Source organism: Scleropages formosus, chromosome 13, assembly GCF_900964775.1.
Source record: "Scleropages formosus chromosome 13, fSclFor1.1, whole genome shotgun sequence".
NCBI lineage: Eukaryota > Metazoa > Chordata > Actinopteri > Osteoglossiformes > Osteoglossidae > Scleropages > Scleropages formosus.
The window spans coordinates 26,531,007-26,558,735 of record NC_041818.1 but is presented as its reverse complement, the minus strand read 5'-3'; the positions used below and the strand labels follow the sequence as shown (position 1 = coordinate 26,558,735).

The 27,729-nt window shown below is 52.0% G+C and overlaps 1 protein-coding gene across 1 annotated transcript in view; it reads right to left on the bottom strand.

Moving 5' to 3' along the window:
- The window catches only part of aff2 (AF4/FMR2 family, member 2), a 138,037-nt gene that overhangs the window by 32,990 nt on the left and 77,318 nt on the right, over positions 1-27,729 (bottom strand). The window contains exons 4-8 of the mRNA XM_029257307.1: positions 22,342-22,386; positions 18,743-18,829; positions 16,864-16,900; positions 16,181-16,235; positions 7,027-7,078 (exon numbers count right to left, since the gene is read on the bottom strand). Of these exons, the coding sequence (XP_029113140.1) occupies positions 7,027-7,078; positions 16,181-16,235; positions 16,864-16,900; positions 18,743-18,829; positions 22,342-22,386 (276 nt within the window). The remainder of the gene's footprint in view (positions 1-7,026; positions 7,079-16,180; positions 16,236-16,863; positions 16,901-18,742; positions 18,830-22,341; positions 22,387-27,729) is intronic.

Below are 27,729 nucleotides of genomic sequence, written 5' to 3'. Positions count from 1 at the left end.
GCGGCGAATGTCGCGGGTTCGGCGTCCTGAAGGTGCGGCGAGGCGGCGGCCAGGATGAAATTAAACGTCACGCTAGTCTAACGCTGGCGCTGCTGCGCGGCGTACCAAATTCACACATTTTTAGCGAGCCTGTCGAAGAGCGGAGTGTATTTCTGACTGCGGGGTCCCGCGGTACAAGTTCTCGACACTCTCACCCCCCCCCCCCCCCGCTTCGGCGCTGCCTTTCGTGATGATCATCTGCCATCTGCACTTGAACACTTCAAATGTGACACAAGTGCACAGTAACACACGCAATAACACTGCTCCACGCTTCCATATTGATACCATTAAGCCCAATGACCCAAATATCCAACATTCTCTTCTGAACGAAGCCGGTGTAACTTCATTCTTCATTATGTGGAACGGGGTGGCGCGGTGGTGCTGCGCTGGAGTGCCCTTCCTCTGGGTGCTCCCGTTTCCTCCCACAGTCCAAAGACAAGGGATTCAGGGAGACTAGTGACTCTGAATTACCCATAGTGTGTATGTGTATGGGGTGGCGCAGTGGGTTGGACAGCAGTCCTGCTCTCTGGTGGGTCTGGGGTTCGAGTCCCGCTTGGGGTGCCTTGCGACGGACTGGCGTCCCGTCCTGGGTGTGTCCCCTCCCCCTCTGGCCTTACGCCCTGTGTTGCCGGGTAGGCTCCGGTTCCCCGTGACCCCGTAAGGGACAAGCGGTTCAGAAAATGTGTGTGTGTGTATGTGTATGTGTACGTGTGTGTGTGTGAGTAAATTAGTGTGTGTCATTGCTGGTGCCCATCCAAGGTGTACCTGCCTCACACCTTATGACTCTCCAAGACAGACTATGGACTTGCACATCCCTGCATTTCACAAGCAGCTATTGACAACAGACAGACGAACGGACTGATAGATCTAGACCGGACAGCTAATAGCGTAGTGGTTTCAGCTGCTGCCTTTAAACCCAAAAGGTCGCGGGTTCCAATCATAACTCCAGCTATAGTACCCTTGATCAAGGTACTTACCCTAAATTTTTCCAGTAAAATTACCCAGCTATATAAATGGGGGGGGGGGGGGGGGGCAGGGGGCGCAGTGTGTGGCGGATCTGGGGTTCAAGTCCCACCTGGGGTGCCTTGCGGCAAACTGGCGTCCCACTCAGGGTGTGCCTCCTCCCCCTCCAGCCTTGCGCCCTGTGTTGTCGGGTTAGGCTCTGGTTCACCGCAAACCCGCTTGGGATGAGCGAGTGTGTGTGTGTGTGTGTGTGTGTGTGTGTGTGTGTGTGTGTATAAATGGGTAAACAGAGGATGTGGGTTTGATTCCCGCTCAGTTTGTGTGGAATTTGCATGTCCTCCTTGTGCTGGCGTGGGTTTCCTCCGGGTGTTCTGGTTTCTTCACACAGTCCAAAGACATGCTGCTCAGGTTTGTCCATAGTGTGTGAGTGAGTGAGTGACAGAAAGAGTGTGTTCCACTGATGTATGGATGAGTGACCCAGTGTAAGTAGTGTATCTAGCAGTGTAAGTCTTTGGGTGCTCTGGTTTCCTCCCACAGTCCAAAGACATGCTGCTCAGGTTCACCCATAGTGTGTGAGTGACAGAGAGTGTGTGTTCTGCTGATGTATGGATGAGTGACCCAGTGTAAGTAGTGTATCTATCAGTGTAAGTCACCACGGTGAATAAGGTGTGTGGCCTGATAACACTACATAGAGTTCGTTGGAAGTCACTTTGGAGAAAAGCGTCTGATAAATAAATAAATGTAAATGTAGATACATAGACAGATAATAAATTTCGACCTTAATCCCCAGCCGGGCCGTTTCCATGATGGCCGAGGGCCACCTCTCTCTCGCACTTGCCAGCGTCCCCTCGATGGGATCCTCACAGTTAACACCGGGCACTAATTGAATCCAGGGCAGCTCTATTAGATAGCCTCTGTCGCTAAATGGGGAAGGTGCAGCCTGCTTTGTCATTGGCTGCAAATCAGCTCAGCTCGTTCCATTTCAAAGATTAGCTTTTGATTATCCAGGATTTTACACATCTGATTAAAACAAAAAAAAAAAAAACCTCTCCGCTCCTCTCGCCCATCGCTTCAGTGCTCATTATCTGCTCGCTCTTAACAAATGATGTCATTGAACTTCAATACTCCTTGTAAAAATACCATTAGCTTGCCCCGCCGTCCCCCGCTATCAGTCACACCGATGTCCCGTTCAATTTGGACGAGGACGGGACGTTAAATCGTTACGAGGCGAGCGGGGAAACGTAAATGCTGCGATTCCACGCGATTGGGTTTTGCTTTAATTGCTGAAGAGGAGAACTGATAAAGAAATGACAAAAGCGGGAGGAAAACAACACTAACATGCAAGACAGCGGGATATTTTGTCAGTTACACTGATTTACCAACTGGAAAATTTTTGTCGGAATAGTTCAGGTTACGTGGCGGGCGCGGTGGGTTTGGCCGGGTCCTGCTCTCCGGTGGGTCTGGGGTTCGAGTCCCGCTTGGGGTGCCTTGCGACGGACTGGCGTCCCGTTCTGGGTGTGTCCCCTCCGGCCTTACGCCCTGTGTTACCGGGTAGGCTCCGGTTCCCCGTGACCCCGTGTGGGACAAGCGGTTCTGGAAATGTGTGTGTGTGTGTGTGTGTGTGTGAGTTTAGGTTAAGTGTATGTACTTCCTACCTCTTAGGTGAAGGGAACTACACAAGGATGTAGGATTCGAACCCGGGTCCTCGGAGCGTAAGGTGACTGCTCCAAGCACTGCGCCACCTGGTGCCCGTTTTACACCATTCTTCAACATTCTTTGATGCGAAAAACGAACCACATTCCTTTACTCTCCTCACACTAAACTGAATTAATGGAGGCGATTCTCAAAATACTGCCCTTTGGGGACTCGACCCTACGACCTTTCAGCGTCCAGCCCAGTACTGATCCACCTTCTGGTGTCACACGGACGTCGTTTTAACGCAGAATGGAAGCGGTTTCACTCTAATTCGGTGTGGAGGAGAGAGGCGAGACGTCGGCCGGAGGAACCGTGACGAACGACAGAAGCGGCGATGAATTCGCACGTCGGGATCACGACCCGAACGGAAAAGCAGACGGTTCCTGTTAAAATCGGCGCTGCGTGCGAAAGGGCAGCCCCCTCGCTTTTTAACACCCTCACATCTAACATTCGCATACACTCACGGTCACAGAGAACCACGAGCACGTGACGCATGTCACCGACACACCTGTCAGCATACAAAGACACACACGCCCCCCCTGCTCGACTGCACTCTCCTGCATGCGTCAGTTCACCTGCAGGAACCGCATGGCGCATGTTAATCACAGCACACGCTAACGACACGCATTAATCGCGCTCTGCGGGGCAATTACAGAAACTCGCCCGGAAATGGGCCGCGGCTGATGAGATAGCGGGTCGATACCGGACAGCTGCCGGAGACGCCGGGGTCGTTCGGGGTGGCGTGTGGGCTGTGTCCTAAAGTTTGCGTGTGTGTGTGTGTGTGTGTGTGTGTGTGTGTGTGTGAGAGGGAGGGTGTGAAAGGGCGACAGAGAGGAACAAAGAGAGAGCAGGAGAGAAAGACAGGAGAGAGAGTGGGCGATCGAGTGAGCGAGCGGGGGGGGGGTTGGGGTTGGGGGAGGGGGGGCAGCGTGATGCTAATGGCTTCAGATGCAGCACATCGCGCCGCACAAGGAGACGAATGGAAGCAAAGTCACGGCTGCAGGTTCCCCCCCCTCCAGAAACACATCCATTACTGTCTCCCAGCTGCCGGGAGGACGGCGGACACGGTGGAAGTGTGAGTCATGCTGGAGCAGTGTGTGTGTGTGTGTGAGAGAGAGAGACAGAAAGGGTGTGCGGTAGCCCAGAGGAGAGACGAGATTCAGACAGTCAGCCTCGGGGTTCATTTGCATATGCGTGACATGAGGTGCGGGGGGGCCTTTATGCCTTTTTTTCCAGGCCCGACGTCGTCCTGCGGGTGGCAACAGCGGGAGGACACAGCGCTCGGGACACCGGGCAGGGAAGCCCTCATTAATACACGCATACTGTATAAACACACACCTTCATGCACATGGACACACACACACACCCTCTCTCTCACACACACACACACACACACACAAGCAGTTAAGGAAGCACAACCTCCCCCCCCTCAGCCTGCCTTCATGTTGATTTCCTCCCAAGAAAAAAGGGCCCTGCACATAATAACTATCATTAAGGCATGAGGAGAACAAAATGAAAGAATCCATCCTGGGACTCAAAGTGTGGAAACTCGAAATACCTGCGGCGAAACGGCATCTCACGCTCTCATTATGCGCTCGCATCCCTATTTAGGCTTCAGCTTAATTACCTGGGCCGGAGCTATAATTTAAAATTCTCTCTCGACTCCGGCGAAGCGCCCGAACGCGCGCGCCCGCGTCGACTGCTAATGGGCTCTGCGGGGACGAGGACACGTCCGCGGCGCACACGCAAACGTAGCGCATCGCGGCGAGTCTACGTACCGTGGCGATTGCAGTCACCGCGGTTCCACACGCGACATACAGGGGGCGCCATGGTTTACGGCCCCCGTGCCAGGAATACATGTTTTCAACAAGATATAAAACAAAAGGAGGTCCCAGTAGACATGCGCATCGTATCATTTTTTTTTTTCTTCTGAGGCCCAAAAATGAAAGCTTTTATGAAATAACAGCAGGATAAAATTATGCTTTTCTTTCATCGATGCACTTTCAGCCAAAAGCGCTGTAGATGAGAAGGAACTAAATAATTTTTTAAGGCATTAGACATGCAGAGCTGGGAAACACCTGATGCAAATAAATCATCTCTGAAAAGACTCCTTAATTAGGTTATGTAGTAATAAAAAGAGGTGAACGACTAAATGACAACAAAAACCTTACTTACATTGTAACTGTACTCCAAAAACAAATGGTAAACAGAAGGGAACGCAGGACCTCCTAGGAACAGGGAAAGGCAGAAAAACAAGTGGAATATTCCGGAAAAGGAATAAAGAGGACGGAGATGTTTCGAGATGAAATGTTGGGGGGCAAACATGGCTGTGGCTTGGCCAGAATTTCACAGGCTGATAGAAGAGCATGAAAAAGGGACAGCAGGGGGCGTAGTGGCTAGAGGCATCTCCTTCCGTTGAAAACCCAGATAAAGGTACTTACTCTGAACTAGTAAGAACACCGTGCTGTATAAGAGGGTAAATCAGCGTAAAGCGACTTGAAATAAGAAACGGAAAGAGAGACGAAGTAGAGATTTTTCTAGAAGCGTGTATGATGTGATTGAAAAAGCACAGTGAGACATCCGCCCTGTGCTCATCCTACCGACGTCTAACACCCTGGGGGTCATCTTCGGGGGGGGGGGGGGGGTTGCTCAGCCCTGACCCAATTAATGCCTGGGGGGGGTGATGTTGAAATGTTGAAACCCACATGTATGTAAATGATATGCATTTCACATGAGAGCCACACAAAGATAAATCTTTAAGACTTTCACTCAAACATCTACTTTTTAAATGAGACTGAAATGCCATCGGATCCATAGTGACCTGTCCTTAAAGTCCCACATGACTGAAGCGACTTCCAATGAACTCTATGTAGTGTTATTAGGCCACACACCTTATTCACTGCGGTAACTTACACTGCTGGATACACTACTTACAATGGGTCACTCATCCATACATCAGTGGAACACACACACTCTCTCTCTGTCACTCACACAATATGGGTGAACCTGAACAGCATGTCTTCGGAGTGTGGGAGGAAACCAGAGCACCCAGAGGAAACCCACGCAAACACAGGGAGAAGATGCAAACTCTATACAAACTGAGCAGGGATCGAACCCATGTCCTATAGCACCACCCAGGCGCTGTGAGACTGCAGCGCTACTCGCTGTGCCACTGTACCGCCTCAAGGGTGTATTTTTATATACAAAAGAAAAATATTTCCCTACTAAACAACATACTAAGTCACTGCAATTCCTATAATCACACACGTGTATGAGGTGCTATGATCTCTGTTGCCTGGTGAAGTCATGTTTAAGGGTGCTCTCGTTCTTCACGTATCCACACGTCGACAAGAAGCGCATACTCGACGTGAAATATTAAAAAAAAAACCTCACCTGAGAGCGGGGAATAAAACAACACCCTCTTTTGTGTGTTTACCACTTATGGCACTTCACCAGAGATGATCTCTTTTAGATGATTGGCGCCGCCGAATGCGGCAAAGCGCCGAGTCGGTTTAAAGTCAATTGTTTCATCGTCGGCCCACTCAGACGAGCGGGAATTTGGACGATTCTGACCGCGAAACTGAAACGGGAGGTGACCGCGGGAAACACGGTTCATGGCCGTCGCCTTGAAATCGAGGGACCCCGATTCAGATCCAACCTCCTGCTGTAGGACTCTAGATCAAGGTATTTACCATGCATTTAAAGAGTAATATTTATAGCCTGGTATAAATGGGTAAATCAGTGCAACTTAATACTAATGACACTTAGTTCCTTTGGAAAAAGCTGTCGGGTAAATAATATTTCAAACGTTTACATCTACATTTATTATTTTAGTTGACTCTTTTCTCCAAAGCGATGTACAACAGCGTAAACAGCACTGCATCAGCAACAGACAAAGAGCTTTAGACACAGACACAGGATTAAGGATGTTTGCCTGACACCACCATGTTGCTGGTTCACATCCCTAAAGCAGCTCTTACAGGACTGACATTAAAAAAAGGGAATACATAGATAATCAGAGCAGGTGGTGTTGGAATCATTTATGGAGCTGTCAGGAGATTCTGAAAGAGATTTGTTTGAGACCCTTCGTGAATGTGGAAGGGAGTCAGCAGCTCTGAGGGACACAGCGAGATACATTCTATCGCATCGGGCCTAGAACCAATAACCTACAGACACCTGGTAGTTTGAAAACCGAAGCGGAGGAGCGCAGTGCAGGGAGCGTTCGTACCAGAGTGCAGATAGCCCTCGCCTCCACATCCGCACACATTCGCACACACGCTCACACACAGCTACACATGCGGACACGCACAAAGCGTACACACAAGTCACCTGCTCGCCATCATCTTCATCGCTGCTGATCTTCAGGTCGTCCTCCAGCATTCTATGGAGGGAAACACAACACAGCACAGTGAGTGCGAGAACGCGCCCTAGGGCTCCGGGAGCAGGCGGTACAATAAAAATTGAGGAAAAATACTCAACACGCAGGAGCACGGGGGGAGAAACAGTTGCCGAACAGGTGAGCGGGACCACGTCGGTCTCCTGGCGTCGTGGAGCTCGAAGGTGAGGGCAAGGAGGACGCGGGAAGGCAAGAAAGGAGTGTTTTCCTTCTCCATCAAACACACTCTTCGCCAAAGACGCGACGCGTCTGCATTTTCCGAATGCTTTTTCCCCACTTTTTCCCAAGTCTGCGAGAACTTTCTAGACGCCTGGACAAAGGGTTCGAGGGGAGGTCTCTAACGTCCGAACGAGCGGAAGGCTGGCGCAACTTTCACACGCGAGGCCAACGAACGTATCGCGAAAACCGCTCGACCTCGAACCTGCAACCCGTGAAATATCAGCTTTAAGCGGTGATGTAATACGAGAAATGGCGATGAGGTTCAGCGACATCATTCCAAAGAAGGCTCGAACGGGCCGAAGCCAGTCGGCACACGGGACGGGCCCGATCCGGCGGTTCCCATAAAGCAGCGGGGTCAACGCGGGGCCTGCGGGCGTCCCTCCCTGGAGCCGGAGCGCCGAAGAGCCCCGCTCGAGTGGAAAGAACTGCGGAAATGTGGTAGAGCTTAGCGTGCGCGATGACCTAAGCTGTCGTGCGGCACCGCAGATCGAGCAGAACCTCCGAGCGAAAAGTACCAGTCATTAACCTCGTAATACTTCGCAGATGTCCCAGGGCGGCGGGATGCCATGCCGGAGCGCCGAGGTGTGTACGGCGCGACGCGTCCCCGGCCTTTGTCTGCGTGTGAACGGCTGCGGGCGAACGTGCGTGTTCGGTACGAGAGCGTTCGCTCGTTCGCGCGCGTGCGGCTCATTCGGACACGTTTGAACGACACGCGAACGGAGCGAGCGGAGCAATATTAAAGCGTAAAGGGACAAAGTCTGAAGGAAATACGATAAATAAATGTTATAGGAACAGGGCATTTATTTACTTTCACAAAGGTGGAAATAGCCATAAACATGTAGTTGGTGCCACGTTCGTGTAATTGTGTGTGTGTGTGTGTGTGTGTGTGTGCGTGTGTGTGTGTGTGCATATACTGTGTGTATAATTGTATGTATATATGTATATATACTCATAAGTATATATACTCATACTGAATATACTATATATATATGTATGCAGTATGAGAATATATACTTATAGTATATATATAAGTTTATATACTATAAGTATATATTCTCATACTGCATATACTTATATATTTTCATACATATACACACATTTATAGATGTCATGTGGGCTCAGTTAGGGGACAGAAAAATAAGATATTTCAATGTTTGTACGAGGGATTTGTGAGTGTGAGTGTGCGTGCGTGCGTGCGTGCGTGCGTGTGTGTAGGACGCAATATTTCACCCGCTCTTCCCATGCCACCCTTTGCAGACCTGGAAGGAGATCAATAATAAAAAAAGACTCCAAGAACAAAGCAGCTCAGAGCCCAGCGACGGCGAGGCGCGCGGCTTCACCGAACCGGAGAAGGCGCCGAATAAACATAACGTGAGCCTTTTTGAAAGAGACCCTGCGAACGGGGGCGAGCGGAAGCCGGAACCCCGTTGGGTCCGGGCTGCACGGTACGCTCAGTAAAATACCCCCAAAATACCTCGCGGGGGTGCTCCGAAAAGTATTCACACCCTCTGCCACAAACACACACCCTGCAATTAAAGACAGACCGGGGGAGGGGGTCTCCTACAGGTGTGAGGCAGGACAGGTAAGTTCAGGTGCAGCGCTGATGTGCGGGCAGCATTTCAGCACGGAAGGTTTCACGACAAGAGGGCCGTTCTTTCCAGGTTCAGAGATGCTTGTGCAAACACGGGAGGAGAAATCCCCGCCTCGGGGACTTTTCGGGACAAAACCCGAAGAGAACACAAAAACGAGAAGAAAAACGATGCACCCGGGGCGAAGGTCTGCGTGTGCGTACAGGGGCAGGGGGTCGACTCTCCGGCGGACGTCGCGTTTGAGCTTAAACTCAACTCGCCCCATCTCAAGCGTGACATTTGCGTGTGAAATCACACACAAACATCCCCAAACCATGAGCCCAGTGTCAATCGCGGTCCAGTGAGAGGAAGCGGCCACCCTTCTACATGAACCACAAGCCTTATATGGAAATACCCCCAACAAACGTTGGACACTTTGATCTGAGACCACACCCCTTAACTAACCACACTGTTTCGCTGTAGCCACATCCTTAAACATTTGAGGAATTCTGAGAGCCATATTTAACCACACCTCTTTGATGATACCACACCTTCAAACAAGAGATCAGTGAGACTGCTGCAATACGGACCACACCCTTAATAAATCACACTCCTTTGTCGACCACACCCATTCAATGAAACCACACCCGACAGCAAGAGCTCAGCGTCAAATTGTTGAGACCACACCCATAACGAACCGCACCCTCCGAGGAAGCTGTGCCACAAATAAACAACGAAGTAGCGTGGAACACTTTGACTCGAGACCACGCCCTTTAATAGGCCACACCCACCCGCAAACCACACCCCTTCAATGAAACCACACCTTATGACAGGGTCCATGTGCAGCTCCTGTTGGCTTGTTGATCGTTGCCTTTTATTGCACTGTTATGATGGTCCTTGTGGTCGGTTCAGTGGCCACGGAAGTAAAGGTACCACAAAATAACAGAAAACGTACGAACCTGATCAGAATTAGAGAGGCACAGAACGTGTGGGAACTCAGAGTTCAACCCGGGATAAAGGGGGTCAAACTGTTTCCAGGAGCACGGCCGGGATCAACCCACCCGCTGACCGGAAGAGGGCGAGCCCATCTTATTGTTGGCCTTTATCAAAGATTCACAAACGCAAGCGGTCAGCACAACCCGGTCCACACTTGTGTCTGGTGTTAAAGAGCAGGTGGAGGCTTCGAGACTTCCAGCGGAGTTCTTGAAATTTGTCACACCGAACCGCCCGCGGTCTTCGGCCCATTAGTTGGGAGACCTCACCAGACGTGGGTTAAGACGCAGCAAACTTCAGAGAGGACGACCGTTGGTCGGTCGGATGCCTCTGGAGCGGTCGAGTTAGTTCGCTTCCTCCATAGGGAACAAAAACAATACCGACACGGTGATAAACCTGAAACCTGGTTCAAAAGTGTTTACATCCAAAGTACCTGTAATTTAGGGTAAGTGGCTCGCTCAAGGGGCATTCGAACCTGCAGCCTCGGGATCTGAAGACAGCATCTCCAACCACTACATTTCCATGGATTCATTTCTCTGACATGTTTCTCCAAAGCGACTTAAATTGTTAGGCTCCTTACAATTACTTACCCATTTATACAGCTGGGTAATTTTTACTGGAGCAAATTAGGGTAAGTACCTTGCCCAAGGGTACTACAGCTGAAGGTGGATTCGAACCTGCGACCTTTGGACGCTGTGTATACTTTTTTGACTTACAGGCGTAAAATAATATATTAGTAGCATATAAGAACTTTGGCTCCATGTTGCAAAGGAGTCAGAGACAGACGACGGAGAGCTGCTCTCCGACGGTCATTATTGAGGAAACAATGTGATCAACCCGAATAAATTCGATTCCGGTCCCGGCCACGGTCCCCGGCAACCTGACCAACGTTGACCGTTCCGGAAACGCCGCTGTCGCTTCGCATGCAGTGCCGCCAGCCTTGATCCAAGGCGACACGGTCGGAGAAGTGAACGTGAGCCATCGGTATCTCCACGCTCATGCCGGGGGGAGGAATCGGGTTCAAGTTTCTCACGTCGCCTGGAAAAACAGCCCCCCCCACCCCGCCCGGCCATAGACCTCCCACTTCATCACCATTGTTATTATAATCCATCTCTTCGGCTATTTTTACTCGGAGAAACACGCCTGGGGAAGTGCTCCCGAGGGTGGTCCTCCGGGGACCGACTCTGACGTCCACGGGCGCCTTTGTGAGCGCTGGCGGCCCATTCAACCGGTCCGGGTGACAGCTCCACAAAAGCGGCGTTGCCCCGGCGATGAGCCGGTTGCCGTGACTTGAACCCCCCGCCTTCGTGTTCCCCAGCCTGAGGCCTCGCTGTCCCCCAGGGTCCGGCGGGGACGGGACCGCGAACGCTGCTCCAGCCTCCTAGGTCTCCCGGGATTCCTGCGGATTCCCGTTCATTTTTACTGACGCGCCTCCTCATTATGTATTCGCAGTTTTGCTGTGTAACAACTTACGCCACAGTCATTGAGAAACTCCAAAGTGTAAGCAGCTCAGAAGGACATCAGTGTCAATGTGAACGGCAGTTAGAGGAGCAAGCATGTGCACTCAGTGAAGGCAACATGCTGTGTGTGTGTGTGTGTGTGTGTGTGTGTGTGTGTCTGGGATAAACAAACACTGCGGACTTCCTGGGGTGTGTGTCCAGGGGCCGCCGGGACTGCTTTGTTCCAGATCTGTCTGCCGAGCGCTTGTCAGAGGAGCCCGCCAAGAGAGTGTGTGTGCGCCTCGTCTTTGAACTCGCACGGCAAACGAACTCCCCACACCGGGGGCAGCAGCCCAGCACGCTGCCCATCTTCACAGGGAGCGGGAGCTCGAGTCTCTCCCCGGGGGGCGTCGGCCGCCACGTCGGCCCGACCGCCGAGACCACCGACAGAAACGCTATCGGTGTCATTAACCGCCGGCGACCTGAAAGAGGCCCTCTCCGAGCGCGGCGCCTCCGGCTGTCGGGCTACACGTGACGACGGTCGCTCTGCCGCCGAGCCTCCCGAAAGCCGACCCGCCGCAGACAACCGAAACCCGATCTGGGTCAATCGGCAGGCAGGCAATAAAGAACGAAGACGGATGACCGGGCGGACGGCTGATAGAAACATTAGACACGTAAACAAAGCTAATAATCTGGCCGGGGACAAAGAGATGGAAATCGATATTTCAATTTGGGCTTTTTGCAGGTAACGGATTCCGGGATGAGGCGGCGTGTGTGTGTGTGGCGGCGGGCCCCGAACACACCGGTGCTCACGCGCTGGCGGTGAGGTGCCGCCCAGCCCGATGTTCCAGGGAACCGACTCTGAACGCTAGGGTCACCTGTAACGGGTTCGAGCGCCTGCTTTAGGTGGAGTGTGTGTGTGTGTGTGTGTGTGTGTGTGTGTGTGTGTGTGTGTGTGTGTGTGTGTGTGTGTGTAAGGCAGGGTGCCAACAGGCCAAATGATGGACTCCTGCCACTGTTGCATACCCGGCCCCACCCGACCCCACACCGAGCCTCTCTCGTCCAATCAGAGCCTTTGGAACTCGCGGAAACTTCCATTATTTCGGCACGAAAGAAAAATCATCCTCCTCGAGGATTTAACGGCATCTGTCTCTCGTTCGCAAACGTCTGTCTGCACCGGAAATTGCAAACTGTTTCGCTAATAAAGAAATAATAAAGCGCTGTGTGTTTTTCGGTGTTTTTCATAAATCAAGGGCAAAATTGGTCTCAACAACCGCGAATGATGCACGAGTGAACGGCGGCGGACGCGGAACTGTATCATATTTCCACTCAGATCTCCTTAATATTTAGCGGGTTCAATAACTTCCATCACAACACGGCACTCGACGAGACGAGTCCCGCTGCCGGCTGCCGAGCGATGTCATTTCCGAGGACGCTGCCGCCGGAGCCGCCGGAGCCGCGTGCTCCCACCGCACCCGTGTCTCTCCGCCTCGTTTCTCCTCCTCTCCGGCAAAACACAAAGAGACAGGGACTACTCTGCCTTCGCAGAAGTCGGCGCCTTCGCTTTCAACAAAGATCTCATTTCCGAGGTTCCGTTGCCATGGCAGCGGCTGGAATCTTAATCCAGTGTGAAAGGGCACGAGAGGTTGTCAGGGAGAGTTCCTCTGAAGCTTTGAGGCTCGGCCGAGATGGGAGCGCGAGGCGTCATTAGAGTCTGGAGCCCACGGCTCTTCCTGGAAACACCGGGGGCGAGGAAGAACCTTTTCCCGCCTCGCTAAGCCGTCGCGACCGTTCACGTGTCAAACTCCGGCCCGCGAAGCACTAATTATTCCCGGCCGCTCGGAGTCCGGTGCTTTTTTCTCGCCGACTCGGCTTGCTTCTGGGAGCAGAGGGCACGGCGCTTGGGACTCGAGGGAAGCGCAGACGTTCACGTGGACCGCTTGCCGAGCCACGCTCGCCACCGTCAACCGTGACCTTGCACACATGGACTATGACACTGCGTGGCGGTCACTATCACGAGTCGCACAGGTCCAGTCGACGTCACCGATCGGCTCCTTTGCGATGCTGACGCGGCGCCACCGAACCTGCAGGCCGTGACTCATCACTACCTTGCGGTGACTTTTGTCTGTCGCGGGGAGATTACTGCGATAACTGGAGCGGCGGGGGCCAGCTCACCATGACCGCACGGTTGTTTTGCGCCCCCCCCCCCCCACAGAGAACCCTGTGTTCCTGCCCCATCGGTGCCACTTCATCGCATGGCCATGGCTCACGTCGGAGGCCGTACAAGAAGCGGATTTTGGTTGGTTCTGATTGATGGGCTTAAATTGCATCCTCTTTGTTAAAACCGAGTCTAATTAAAAACATAACAAAAAAATACACAAAACAACTCGGCATAAAATGGAACGACGGCACAAATGCATCCAATTAAAAGTAAACAATAGGTTCGTGTGTTCGCCCCGTCTATGTGGTGCGGGGGCCCCAGCTGCACCCTTAGGGACAGTTCCTCCAACACATCTCCATACAGGTCTTCCGACAGCAGAGCTCACTTCTTCAGGTTGGTCACCGTATTGTAAAAGCACTCGTTTATGGTTATTCCACGTCTCCGGTGTCTTTTTCTGCTCCTCGGACGTGGAATCGGACCGGATCATATCGACTGGATAAGAGCGTCGCCCCTTGAGGCCTCTAATGCGAGCACAAAGACTTATGGGAAACACGAGCAATCATCCAGCGGGTCCTAAAGATCGATCCCTCGTGGAGGTGAGGCTCGTGCGGATGATGCCGGAGGACCGAGGATCTTCACGCACCGACTGTACATCAGGATGCCGAGTCTGGTATCGGCCACGAATTCCGTTGGCGTTCTCAGCTCGCCATAATCAGGGTAAAATCAGAAAGGCGCCATGGCGATGGCCTCCACCTGGGGTTATCTCCTCACAAGAAATTCCCTGGAACACCTCTGGCATCGTGTAGATGTGCATCCTAGGGAACGTGTTGTAAGCAGGTGATGCGGGCCTCCGGCGAGGCGGTACAATGAGGCATTGAGCAGGATCCGCCGTCTCAGGAAGTGGCCCGCCACAACCTGAGATGCGTTCGATGCGTTCGGTTCCCGCAGACAAAGCCCTTATTGACAGAGGAACCGCTGGCCCAGGGCAGCCTTCTTCCAAACATTTGGACTGACTGCATCGTTTAAGGCTTCCTCCCGAAACGAGGGCTGTAATTAAACAAAACAAAAAGGACGCTCTGGCCTGGGAAAAGAAAAGCGGAACCGCTCGGTCCACCTTGGATGACATTCAAACACACAAAGCACAGGGTGCGATGGCGTAATGGGAATTTCCTGTTCCCGCCGCTCGTCCTCTTGCCGCAGTCCCCCGGCCACATTCACGTTCTGTGCGACCGTGTCTAGGATCCCCCCCGAGCCCATCCTACTCGCACAATCACTTTCACAGCGGGCAGTGCGGCCCAACATGATTCAAGCACCTTGCATATGTTTCCCCCTTTTCTATTTGATCACATCAAAGCGATACATAGTCGGTTGGTACCTTAACCACTTTTACAACAGCAGGACCCACGCACACACACACACTGACTGAAGCCACTGGTCCCGAGCGGGGTCGCAGCGAGCCGGAGCCTAACCCGGCAACACAGGGCGTAAGGTTAGAGGGGCAGGGGACACACCCAGGACGGGACGCCAGTCCATCGCAAGGCACCCCAAACGGGACTCGAACCCCAGACCCTCCAGAGAGCAGGACCCGACCAAACCCACTGCGCCATAATAGCAGAACCCCCATCTCTTAATTATAATTCTATTTAAGGGTGTAATAGCTGTGCCTGTCGACAAGCTCCATCCAAATGTTCATACTCGTAAAGACGCTATCAAAACATTCCTGGACAAGATCGGCGTTGGCGCAACCCTCCAAAAAAACCTCGGGCGAAAAATTTCGACTTTCTTGTCGAACCGCAACCCAAACTCCTCTTTTCACGACATTGTGGTACGTACAGTGGCAGTGGCTACTGCTACATACTTGCCAAGGAAACGTATTTCAATGCTGCGGTGCAGCTCAGGGGTTCCCTCCGTAAACATGTGCATGACCAAAATGTTTTCTTTTCTTTCATTTTAAAATTGAATGTTTCATTTGCAGGACAATCGTGCTCAATACTGGATAGTTCGGACACCCTTGTGGAAGTTTCTAGAAAGTCCTCGTGATATAGTCCACCTGTGATATATTGCAACCTTTTGACGCTAAACTCTCGCCCAGTATATATGGACATATCTGTAGTCCCTAAATGTGCTGCATCTACCTGTATGTAGTTGTGAATCTGAGATGTTGATAAATTAAATTAAATTTAATTAAATTAAAAAAATACATGTATATATTGTTGGGTGAATTGGGGGGCGCAGTGGCGGAGCGGGTTTGACCGGGTCCTTCTCTCTGGCGGGTCTGGGGTTCGAGTCCCACTTGGGGTGCCTTGCGATGGACTGGCGTCCCGTCCTGGGTGTGTCCCCTCCCCATCCAGCCTTACGCCCTGTGTTGCCGGGTTAGGCTCCGGTTCAAGCGGTATCAGACAGTGTGTGTGTGTGTGTGTGTGTGTGTGTGTGTGTGTGTGTTGAGTGAATTTGCAGGGCAGTGACGTGAACCAGACTGGAGAAGCCATTTAAGCATCTGAAAGTGAGTAATAAAGTGTTAACCTAAGTGGATCTGCGAGGAGGGACAGTCAATATGGCGCCACTCTGCAGCGCCTTGATGCTCGACCTTTCACTGCCACCGTGTGTGTTCCGGAGGACCGTTCCCGTTCTAGTGTAGGGCGGAGCGGGAAACCGTGGTGAAACCATGCGTGGGGCCTTCAAAATACAGAACCAAAGAGATACTCACGACTTCTGCGGCACGGCCTTGCTGGGAGCCTTGCTGCTGGGAATGCTGCACCGCTCTGCGAAGGAAACAAGAGCAGTGCGTAAGACAGTGCCCCCCTGTGCAATTAACACCACCGGGGAGTCCCTAGGACCCCCCGTCCCACGACCTACAGCATCTCAATCAGAACTAATAGCGACTGCTGATCTTCATAATTAAGGTCTTTACATTTATTCATTTACATTTATTCTTTTTATTTATTTGGGCAGGTAGCACGGTGGCTCAGCAGGTAGCACTGGTGCCTCACAGCACCCGGGCTCTGTATTTAGACATAGGTTTGAATCCGGCTGAGTCCGAGTGCAGTTTACATGTGTTCCGTGTCCATGGGGTTTCATCTCATGTGGATGGGTGACTGTAAGTTGCCCATGGTGTGTGTGTGTGTGTGTGTGTGTGTGTGTGTGTGTGTGTGAGTAAGTGAGTGTGTTAAACTGCTCTGCCGTGCAAATGGGAAGGACTGTGCGGACTTGACTGCAGGGTATCTATCACTGCGAGTCACTGTGGAGAAAGGTGTCGGTTAAATAGCAGTCAATTATTATATTTTGCTTCCAATAAAAGCTTCTGCTAAACGTAAAAGACTCAGTTTTCCACCGAATACCGACTGGAGAAGAAAAGGGAATTGTGGGAAGAAGAAACACGATGCTACTCACTTTGTCCATTGTATCCTGAGGTTAAGTGCGGCGTGTCCTGCGAGGTAAAGAGGGACAAAGGGGAGAGAATTAAAAAAAGAATTGAATAGGAGGTTTTCAAGGCCTCTCTGCAGCAACGCGGGGGAGACGAGGACGGAAACGCTCCCGCTGTTGGAATTAATTGATTCGGAGCTGATGCGATCGGACAGCGAGCACCAATCACGTGTCGGTGTGTGGGCAGAGCGGGAGACGTCTCTCTTAGAACACGGCACCGTTAGGGACGGATTTATAGACGGCGCCCCTTATTAGCAGCGTCTTCGAGGTCAAGCTGCGAGGCTCCACCTGCATCCTGTTAGGACTCCGACAGGAGGGGAAAATTCCGGAAAATGACACATTCTGGGGTTGGTTGGGAGGGCGAAAAGGAGGCGAGATGCAAACTGGCTGAAGGACAACAGGTCACGCTCGGCCGGAGCCGCGCAGGACGCTGGACGCTTGGGTCCTCGATATATCACGTCCCCGGGGGCCTGACATCATCGCCCCCCCCACAGTGCTCGCAATTGGCTGTAACCGCCCCGGCTGGCCGCGGGGAGGGCGGACTACGGGGCGCGACTGACAGGACCATGAAACGGAGACGGTCCGACATCCAATTAACAGCGACCCCCCGCACCCCACCCCCCACAGATGGCCACGATTCTCTTTCCTGAGACGAGAAGTGCGGCTTGTTAACCAAACAAAGGAGACGGCCTGTTAAATCAGACACTGAAGGACAGTAATAACTCGACTCCATCCGGCGGGCAGACGTTACGTAAGCGCTGTACAAACACACACATCAAAAAAAGGTAATGTGAGGTCATGACTTTCATCCCTCCTCATTCGAGCAACGTAACGAGACGAACGTCGAACAATACGGTCTCCTGCCTCGGCTCTCGACACTCCACGAGGCTTCCCTCCCGGGGACGTGGAGATCGCCCTCCACCCACACCCCCCACACCCCCCGAAACACATTTCTAAGGTGAGAAGAAGGATGAGGCTCCCCTGCCTTCTCCAGGATTTGAACCAATGATCAGCCAGAACTAACACACCCCCTCCATGCTGGGGGTCCACACAAGGTGGCGTAGGGAGCACACTGAAGGTCTCATGTAGCCCAACTTCGCCGAACATCTGCTGAGTATAAAAGGTAAAACGATCCACGCAGAAGATTTCAATGAAAAAATAAATAAAAAAACTGGGTGCATCTCCAGTATATTAATCTTACAGTTCAGTCGCTGTAACTCTATGCTTATTTAATAAATAGTTCACATAGAAATGTTGCCATATGCTGCTCTAACTGAGATGCTCATCAATCTCAGGCATTCCTGATCAGCCAATCAAATGTCACACCTCTTTCAGAACCATATTTCTCAAAGCCTACCAATTAAAAGCAGTAACGACCGATATGACCTCACATGGTCGGGAGTTATGGTTGGCTTGCCGCTGCGCTTTGGATTTAAAAGTTGGGAGAAGAAGCACTGTGAATATGAGCCGGGGGGGGGGGGGGGGCGGCGTCGAACCGCGCTAGACACACTGAACAGGTGGTGCGGAATCAGAGACTTCCACTGCAAGGTCCCTCAGCACGGTTGTCTAAGGCTGCCGGAGGAAAAACAAAGCCCTGTGCCGCGTCTGGCCGCCGGAGGCGGGAGGGGACGCTTCGGCGAGGTGTCCGGGGACCGGGGCCAGCTACACGGAAAATGCCTCCTGTGTTTGTGTCTGTGCAGCATAGACCGTGGAGCCGTGGGCGAGCGTCTCCGGTGGAATTCACGTAAGGAGCAGGAGATGTTTATCGAGATGCTTGTTGTCTTTGGCAAAGGCTGGAGGCTGAGTTAGCGTGACGGCGACAGCGGGGTGGGGGGTTGGGACTCACCTTGGACGGGATGGGGAATTTGGTCTGTTCGGCTTTGCCTGGCGTGTGGATGGCTGTCAAGGGCGGGGGCCAGGAATGGGTCATCTCCTGCAGGGCAGGCACGCACACACACGGCAGAGCTTTAGTACATTTCAACATTTAACAGCAAACAGAGAAAAAGATTCCCTCTGACCTTCATCCACACTCGCCACGCTGGACATAACTGACAAGCTAAACACACGCACACCGTCTGAAACTGCTTGTCCCGAGCGGGGTCGCGGTGACCCGGAGCCTAATCCGGCAACACAAGGCCGGAGGGGGAGGGGACACACCCCGGACGGGACACCAGTCCATCACAAGAAACCCCATGCAGGCTTTGAACCTCAGACCCATCAGAGAGCGGGACCCAGCCAAACCTGCTGTGCCACTGTGCCCTCCGACAAGCTACACTGGTTTACAAGTGCATGAAAAGACAAAAAAACAATACACACACACAGACACACAGACACACACACACACACACACACACACACCACGGTACAAAATCCTTTTAGTGTCCCCATTAAAATGTTTTAAAAAACACTCCTACTATTTGGAGCGGTTGCACAAGGGGTGTCCACCAGTCCGACAGCTCATTAAAGGCAGTGGCAGAGCCTGTCTGAGCCCGTCTCCGAACCCAAACCACGCTTCGCAAACAGAAGGAACCCACACTGCCGACCGTTTGGTCTCACATCCCCCTGGGAAAGCAGGCCTCCTGAATTATAACCCAGATATGTTCAAACAGTCATGGGCTCAAAATACATCTTCCTCCCCTTCTCCAGGTTTCATATCAATTACACTGGATTACAAAGCAAAGGAGAAAAGGCAGAGGGTCAGGGGTGTGTTGTGGGTCTACGGCTTCGTGAGAAGAAAAGAATGGCAGCTGGACAGTCAAAAAGCCATGACACTGGGTTGGACAAGCTTGTTGACCAACAGTAAAACCTGTGGTCAATGGTCTTCTGTGGGCCAGGCTGTGCAAAGGTCATGAACATGGATCACCCAAATCCAACTACCCATTCTTATCACTGCATGGCTTGTCCAGCGTGCTATGCTGATTGGCTATACCATCGTAAGTGAGCTGACCAATAAGGTGAATGGCCTTGTCAGCTGGCCTATCAATTAGCTAAACGCATTAGAGAGCTGATCAATAAGGTACAAAACCTGCACAGATGGCTACAGCATTTGGCTACACCCAAAGCTGACCAACAAGGTAGATGTTGCGTCCAACTAGTCATGCTGAATAGATACGTCACTGGCTCGCTCCCTGGTATCTTCAGTTGGACCAGATGAATGAGAACCCAAGGCTTCCGGAGGTTCTGCCAAGAGGGATTTGTCACCATTTGTGGGCTGGTGCAGCTGATAAAGGCTTGAGTGGGTTCCTTAGCCGGTGAGCTCAGTAGGGTGCCTTCCAGGCAGCCATGGACACGTGGGACAGGGATGAGTGGACACAGGTCCCTAGATACCATTCTACACCCACCACACGAGACCGCAAACAGATGTCAAGAAGAACTCGTAGAGCTACTTGTTTATCGTCGATGACTTAGACGGCACCAGGAACTCTGAGCCGGCAAACACAACTCTAGTGTATTTTGGGCTCTTTATACACTTTCTCCTGAACGTTCCATTGACTTCAAGCGGACGTTTCGAGGTTGTGCTCCTTCACCCGTCCAACAGCTTGACCAAAGAAGCCATTTGAACTGTCATTCAAATCCCAGAATCCTCTTCTCTTCTTGTACTGGGGCACTAAAATATTTAAAAACCAAGGAGGACGAGGCTAACCCTGTGTCAATTGATTAGCATGGTGGGGTGGACGAGGTTCTGAAGACCACCGTGGCTGAACCCCCTGCTTTCTACATTCCCTTGAAGCAGCCCCTGCTGGGAAGCGGGCGGCCGCTGTGATTAATGGTGGCGGGCTTCATCTGGCAGCTAGAGGCACCCGTCATTACTCACGGTGTGCTCGGCTGGGGGGGGGGGGGGCGCCCAGCCTGGACCGTCGTCACCGGAGCGTCTCCGAGCCGCTCCCGGCCTGATGAATCACCTCCCCCTACGCTCACTATTTATTCTGACACCCTGAGACGAGACGGGCCAGGGAGCCTTTCGGGAATCCTGGCTGGCTGGGTCGCGAACCCTCGCGGAGAGCACACGCCCTCGCAGCCGTGACGCCAAAGCGCATCCCTGCGGGACAGTGGGTGGAGCAGTGCTAAGCGCGAAACCAAGAGATTACCAATTTAAATCCCGGGATTTTTGCTGAGCAAGTCTTAACCAAGATTATACAAAATACTCTGCCGCTTAAGTGGTTAAACGCGTTAAAACTGCGAGGTGCATCAGTCAGTTTGGATAAAAGTGTGTGTTGGGCAAACAAACGAAATGAATAACGACACCGACCCGCTGCCGTCAACCGGTGGCGCCGCGCTGAGAAACAAAGCCCTGCTGCATAATCCAAAAAAATGACACGCTCATATTTCAGTGCAGCAACCGGGGTGGTTTGGGGTCCCGATCGCGAAGCTCCCTAAAGTGGCTCTCTGGAAAAACCCAAAATTATGCGTGAGGACTCCGCCCAGCAGCACCCCCCCCATGGACTGAACTGAAAGCGAGGGGTCATTGCTGTGACCTGGTCATCCTCCAGCCTACCAAAAGCCATCGGTCTGGTCAGTGGGGGGTGCTGAGCTGTTCAATGCTGTACCTTTGTGTCCCGTCAGTGGGGGTTGGTGCACTGGGATGGTGGGGGGGGGGCACCAGTTTGCTGAGCCGCCAATTCCTAGCCTGCACCCATTCGTCTGCCTGTCGCCACTCGATCATGTGACCGGAATCTGGGATTTAGTGGGGACATTGGTGGCTCACAGTTCAAGGGCTGCATTCAGGGCTTCGACAGCCAGGGAAGGTGTGAAATATTCTTCGTCGGGGGGAAAAAGGGACAGAACATACCAACGGCTTTCTGGACTGAAATAGATTTTTTAAAAAAATCAGTGCATTTTGCTTCCTGTTCCTGATAATCTCCTCTCTTGTTCTTGGCTCACCTGCAGAGAGCAGCGAAAATTCAGGTAAATTGCTGCTGGAGGGGGGAATTCTCACCCACATGAAGCTTCAAGAAGCTGAAACTGGTGCAAAGGATGCTAGGAAGACAGGGTCGCTCCCTTTGGCTTCTTTCCATCTTTGCCTTTTATTCTGTTTGCTTGTTTCTCCTACCAGCTATGTTACATGGGGGTGTGTTTTTGGGCCTTAGGGTCCAGCTTCGAATCTTGCCTTGTGACCTCAGCTATTAAGGTCTCATGTGAAATATATATATATATATATAAATATACATAAAAAAGGAAACTATTTCTCTGATGGCTCGCCACTCCCTTGGGATCGAGCAGGACCCCCTGCAAGGAGTGTCTGTACCAGAGAAGGCCTCAAAGCTCCACCCACTTAGCAAAAAACTGCAAGTTTCTGCCATGTGCGATACGTTTTGTGACTCTGAGCTCTGTAATTGTCACACCATGAAAACCAGCCTTGCGGCCCCCCACCTTGTGCGGGGGGGGGGGGGGGGGGCTCTATGGAGGTGTCATTAGCAGGAGAGACTGCGAGAGGGTCTCGCTCACCCGAAGAATGTCCTCCACGCAGCTGGAGTCGCCAGGAAGGCCGACCTGCGGGGAGAAAAAAGGGCCCTTGTTAGAGTGGGAGGGGGGAACAGAAGAAAGTGGCGACCGGGGGGGATCGATGCTGCGCTGAAAAAATATCATTTAACAAAACAGATCGAGAAAGAAACACATTGTGGCCACTGAGCGCACATTTGAATACATACGATAATTGAAATCACCTGAATTAAAATGTTAACGTAAATATGTACCATGTAAGTACACTTAGCAATTGACGTATCACGTTTCATTTACCCTGGAATGGCTGTACCGTGGTAAAGTGAGTTCGATACAGCACACGTGAGCAGTTTCTCATGAAGGCCCCTTGGACTTGAGCCATCCGGGGGGGGGGGGGGGGTCAGCTGAGTCGCTTACTTCCTGCCTGTCTGCCGCCGCAGAGGGTCAAGACCCCCACCGGTCAGATTGGAGACATGCACGCAGTGAACCGTGCACGCACACACACACGCACACACACACGCACACACAGACTGGGTGATCAGCTAGAAGGCAAATAGGTCCTTCAGGGACAGGAATGATGAGACTGGCTGTGCAGGACATGTGTGGACTAGGTTTGGATGGCCAAGTGTGTGTGTGTGTGTGTGTGTGTGTGTGTGTGTGTGTTCGTGTTCAACTATATGAGGACAATGGCTTTAGTCTGTGTGTGACAACAATGTCACACAGTGACAGCGCTCTACCCCCCCCCCCCCCCCACACGTATCAGCCCTTGGCACTGAAACGACGAATATAATGAGTGTAATTGCAGTAATGACAGCGGTCATGTGACACACGCTGACTGGGGGGTGTGGAAACACGGGGAGCGTCAGTCCTCCACAGGGAGAGAGGCATGTGACGGAACATGTGAAAATCACGTGTTGGAAGGAGGAGGCCACTGTGAGAGGGACACGTGTGACTTGGAAGTGCACAGACACACACGCACACACAACAGCAGCAATCCTGATGTGACTCACAACGTACAGGAACTGTGGGGCACCAGCGCTACCCGCTGTGCCATCATGTCGTGGGCGACATCATTTCCTCCAGTGGCGGATGGGTAGCGAACTCTTTTTCTCCCCAAGTGGGCGTCTTGCCCGATATTAACCCTTTAACAGCGGAGGTGGAGGGTTCCCCCGGAGGGTGTGTGAGCGAAAGTGGCATTTGGACATCGGGGGAGGGTCAGCGGTACCCAGAGGAATCCTGCCCTGACCTGCAGGCGCCGTGGGAGTTCAGTACACAACTCACACTGTCAGACTTCCTGTTTGCTCCAGACCTGCGCTTAATGCCCCGTTCCCATGGAAACGGAATGTTCACGCTTCCCGCATCTTATCAGACGTTTCAGACCAAGGGCCGCGGCACAGAGTCTCGCATCGCCACTTCATTACTCGGGTACCTGTTGTGAGCTCCGTTCGGATGAGGGATCCGACGCCAACACAGTGGCGTCTAAATACACACCCTGGAGCTTTTACAACAGGAGAACAAAATAAATTGAAACAAAACACAAATGATCAAAGGCTCACGTGCGATAACCCTCGTTCGGGCAGATTACCGAATCAACATCGTGCCAAGAAGGCGACGGCAAATTGTCTTAGATAAACGTATCAGTGAATGAAAGGAGCCCCGATGACAGCAGTGCCATATTTTTTGGAACGGTGGTTTTGCATTCGATGACACGGCGACACGGTGACCGATCGACATGAAAAGAGATGGATGGAACACGTCTGCGGCACTGCGAGGAGCGGGGAGTGACCTTGGCTCCTGGGGACCCGCGGTGTCGATTTATGAAGGGCGTGAAGGGGCCTCTCCTGCAGAGAGCCTATTGGCGCAGCTTGATGGGTGGGTGGGTGGGGGGGCGCAGTACACCTGTCCTCACTGCCCCTTGCAAATGGCCTCTGCGCCTCAGTCCATTTCCCCAAGCGAGAGCGAGAATGCGGTCTGGCAATAATGTCCTTGGAAATATGAACCAAACACACAGAAACGCTGACCTCCACCCCCCCCCCCCCTTTACCCGCAGCGATCAGCAAATGGAAATATGGTTAAGGAACTGACGGGAAAGCTGAGCGATCTGGTATCACAAAGGGATCTTCTGATGAAGCCTTAAACACATCACTGTAAGCCAGAGCAAACACTAACCCATACCCTAATGTTAACAGTAAAACTAACCCCAAAAACAACAGTAACTTTAACTCCAACCACTGAGCGAAAGGCTGAAGGGACCCCGGACAGGACGCCGGTCCATCGCAGGGCCACAACTATCCACCCAGTCACACAGCCAGGTGAAGGTACTGGAGCAAGTGCAGGGCAAGCATCTTGCTCAAGGGCACTACAGTCAGGGGCGGGGATCGAACTGGCAACCTTCAGAGCCAAAGGGAGCCGCTCCAATCATGATGCCATCAGCCGCCCAACCCTTATCGCTAACGGTAAAACTAACACAAACCCTAACCCTGCTTTGGTGATATCCTCCAGTGACACACGACACGAAGACACGTGAAAATACAGCCTCGTCTGCAGTAGGTTGTTGGATCGCGATCCTGCGACCGCATAACCTCCCCCGACGGCACTACATGGGCTCCAGTCCTCCCGGAGAACCCTTTAAAGCTGGCACAGTTTAGAAAAGAGAGCGGCCACGAGCGTCGCCGAGCCTTTCAGGGGGTGGAGGACGTCGAGAAGGAAAAGCGCGTCAGTCGGTCGCCCCGTTCGGCACCTTTCAGCAGCGCCGCCGACCCGCTCCTTTGAATTGTGCTCGGATCCGGAGAATATTGCGGCGGCAATTACTGGGGCAGGAACGCGTCTTTTTTTCCTGCCCTGTGAAAGAGCTGTTGAAGAAGCGCGGGGCGCATCGACGGCAGATGAGACGTACGGCCCCCTCGGAGTAAAAAAATAAATAAATAAATAAATAAAGAGATGAAAAAACTGCATCAAAGTGTGGAGCAGCTGCGGTGCTCGTCGCAGCTCCAACTGCGCTTAAAAAGTGGGGGAACAAGGATGCGGGAACAAACGAGTAAATGCGGAGCTGAAATGAGAGCGACCGGGGGCCCCTCCTCCGCCCTTCACACACCCGGGTGGATCGGGGGGGAGCAACGATGCACGGCGCCGTCGGTACACTTCATTAACAGCCCCGTTGAGGGGAATCATGGGACTGGGGAGGAAAGAGTACCGTGCAGGTCCCGCATGAGCATCATCCAGCTGAATCACATCTTCACGAGCTGGAACACCTCAAAAGCAGAAGGGGGGCGAAGCGGTTAGAGCTGTTACCTTGTACTCTAAGACCCCAGGTTCAAATCCCACCTCGTGCTATGGTACCCGGGAGCAAGGTATTCACCCTGACGGGATGCAGTAAAAATTACCCTGCTGTATACAAGAGTAATATAATGGTTAGTAGCTTAACACTGCAAGTCCCTCTGAAAAAAGTGTCTCCAAATGAATAAGTAAGTATAAATACCTAAATACCCTTTCACTCAGACAGCTCGGTGTATCTTTTAGAACCACTGTGGATATGTACCCCGCTCAAGGGTACAACAACGGGGTACCTCCAGAAATTCGGGATGCTCCAGTTCTCTGTGCACCCAGAACAGATGTGTCACTGTTGGACCTTTGGCAATTTATGAAACTCATCATGGGCCGTGAGAGCGGAGCGAATCGGGATTAGCGTTGCCAATAATTACAGGAATTAAGATTTTGAGAGGCATGTTCAAAAGCCTCCAGCTGGCTGCCAAAGGAACCTGGAAGATGTGGAGCGGAAAGGACCACGGGGGTCTGCCGTTGGACCCTGGCTGTGGTCCAGCATGTGGCGCAAAGGGACCCTGGTAAAGAGGTGCTTTTAAAAGCAGAACTGCATGACAAGACAGACAGGAGGAGTGCTGACATGCGATGAAGCCGCCTGGATATCATCCACTGAACTGTGAGGCCTGACTGAGGGTTCGAGCCCCTCGGATGGACGAGGAGACGAGAGGGAGAGGAGGGAGAGCCTCATCCTTCATGTTCCAGCTGCACGTACCCATGCAGAAAAACCGCACGACACACAAGGGCTACAAGGAACATACAAGAGTGGAGCAAATCCTGCCGGAAAGATCTTCATCTTCATATGGATTATAAATGATTGACAGGTCTGACATTAAAACAAGGGATGAATGAACAGAGGATATTTCCATATGGAGATGTCAGGAGTTCTTATCTGAGAACTCACAGTAATTAATGTTGCACCAAATGGCTTAAATTATCCTGATATTAAAAATTTTAATGATAAATTAATAAACTTGATGAGGATGATGAGAAACACTGCTGGAAGGACCAGGATGGTAATCATATCGAGGCCCCAAACCGGTAACCATGCCACCCAAACACATAGGCGTAGTTACCGTTAACAAACACCTGGTTGCCATGGCTCCCCCATTTAAGTCCCTGCTTGAAAGTGAGAAGGGACTTGTACGGGAGCAAGACAGGAGGGAGGTCCTGAGGCCAAGGTAGAGTAAAGACCAGATTGGCGGCCTGTCGAGGTTATACCCAGCCTCATGCCCTCTGCCTCTGGGATAGGCTCTGGACCACCACGACCCTGTACTGCGTTGTTAATGACGATGACAGCTTCGATTAAGCAACGCGGCTCTGGGATAAGACATCGGGATCCTTAACCGCAACCTTGACCTCGGACTCATCGGCAGCATCCTCTTCGGGGAGATGCCTGAACGCGGGTGGCATCGACACAACACAAATGTGCTCGTAATTAAGCACTTGAACTCCGAATGGATATACTGCAATGCATGACGCTATTCTGTTGCGCCGTTAACTCATTACGCTGCATGACCGCTGACCAAAGCGAGGCAACAATCGCCCGAGCGTTTCGACGATCCATCATGCCAAACAGCGATTCTCATCAGCGACGCACAGGAAACATGCTGGAGGTAATGAAGCGAAGCAGTTCGTTGCGAAAAAACGTATGAAAGGTTGTGATCTGCTAAGGGCTCCAATAATATGTACAACACAGAATTGCATGAATCATAAGCCCGCTGAATACACATTCATATTAACTGCAAGAAAATCTGCACATTGATTATGTGGCAGTGAATGTAGCTGCTGTAATAAATTATTATTTACAATTTGCTGCTTTGCCGATACGTTCATTGAAAGCAGCTTACAGTATCTGACCCATTTATGCAGTTTGCTGTTTTACTGCAGTAATTCTCAATAACATCCTTAACCAGAGGTAGTAGAGCAGGAGTGGGATTCAAACCCACAACCCTCAGGTTACACGGCCACGTAATTCACGGTTATGCGACTTGGCTCAACCTCTCCACCCAACACACCTATGAACACGTGCATTTGTATTTTGAAAAATATTCAAAAAGTGGCCAATGAGATAGA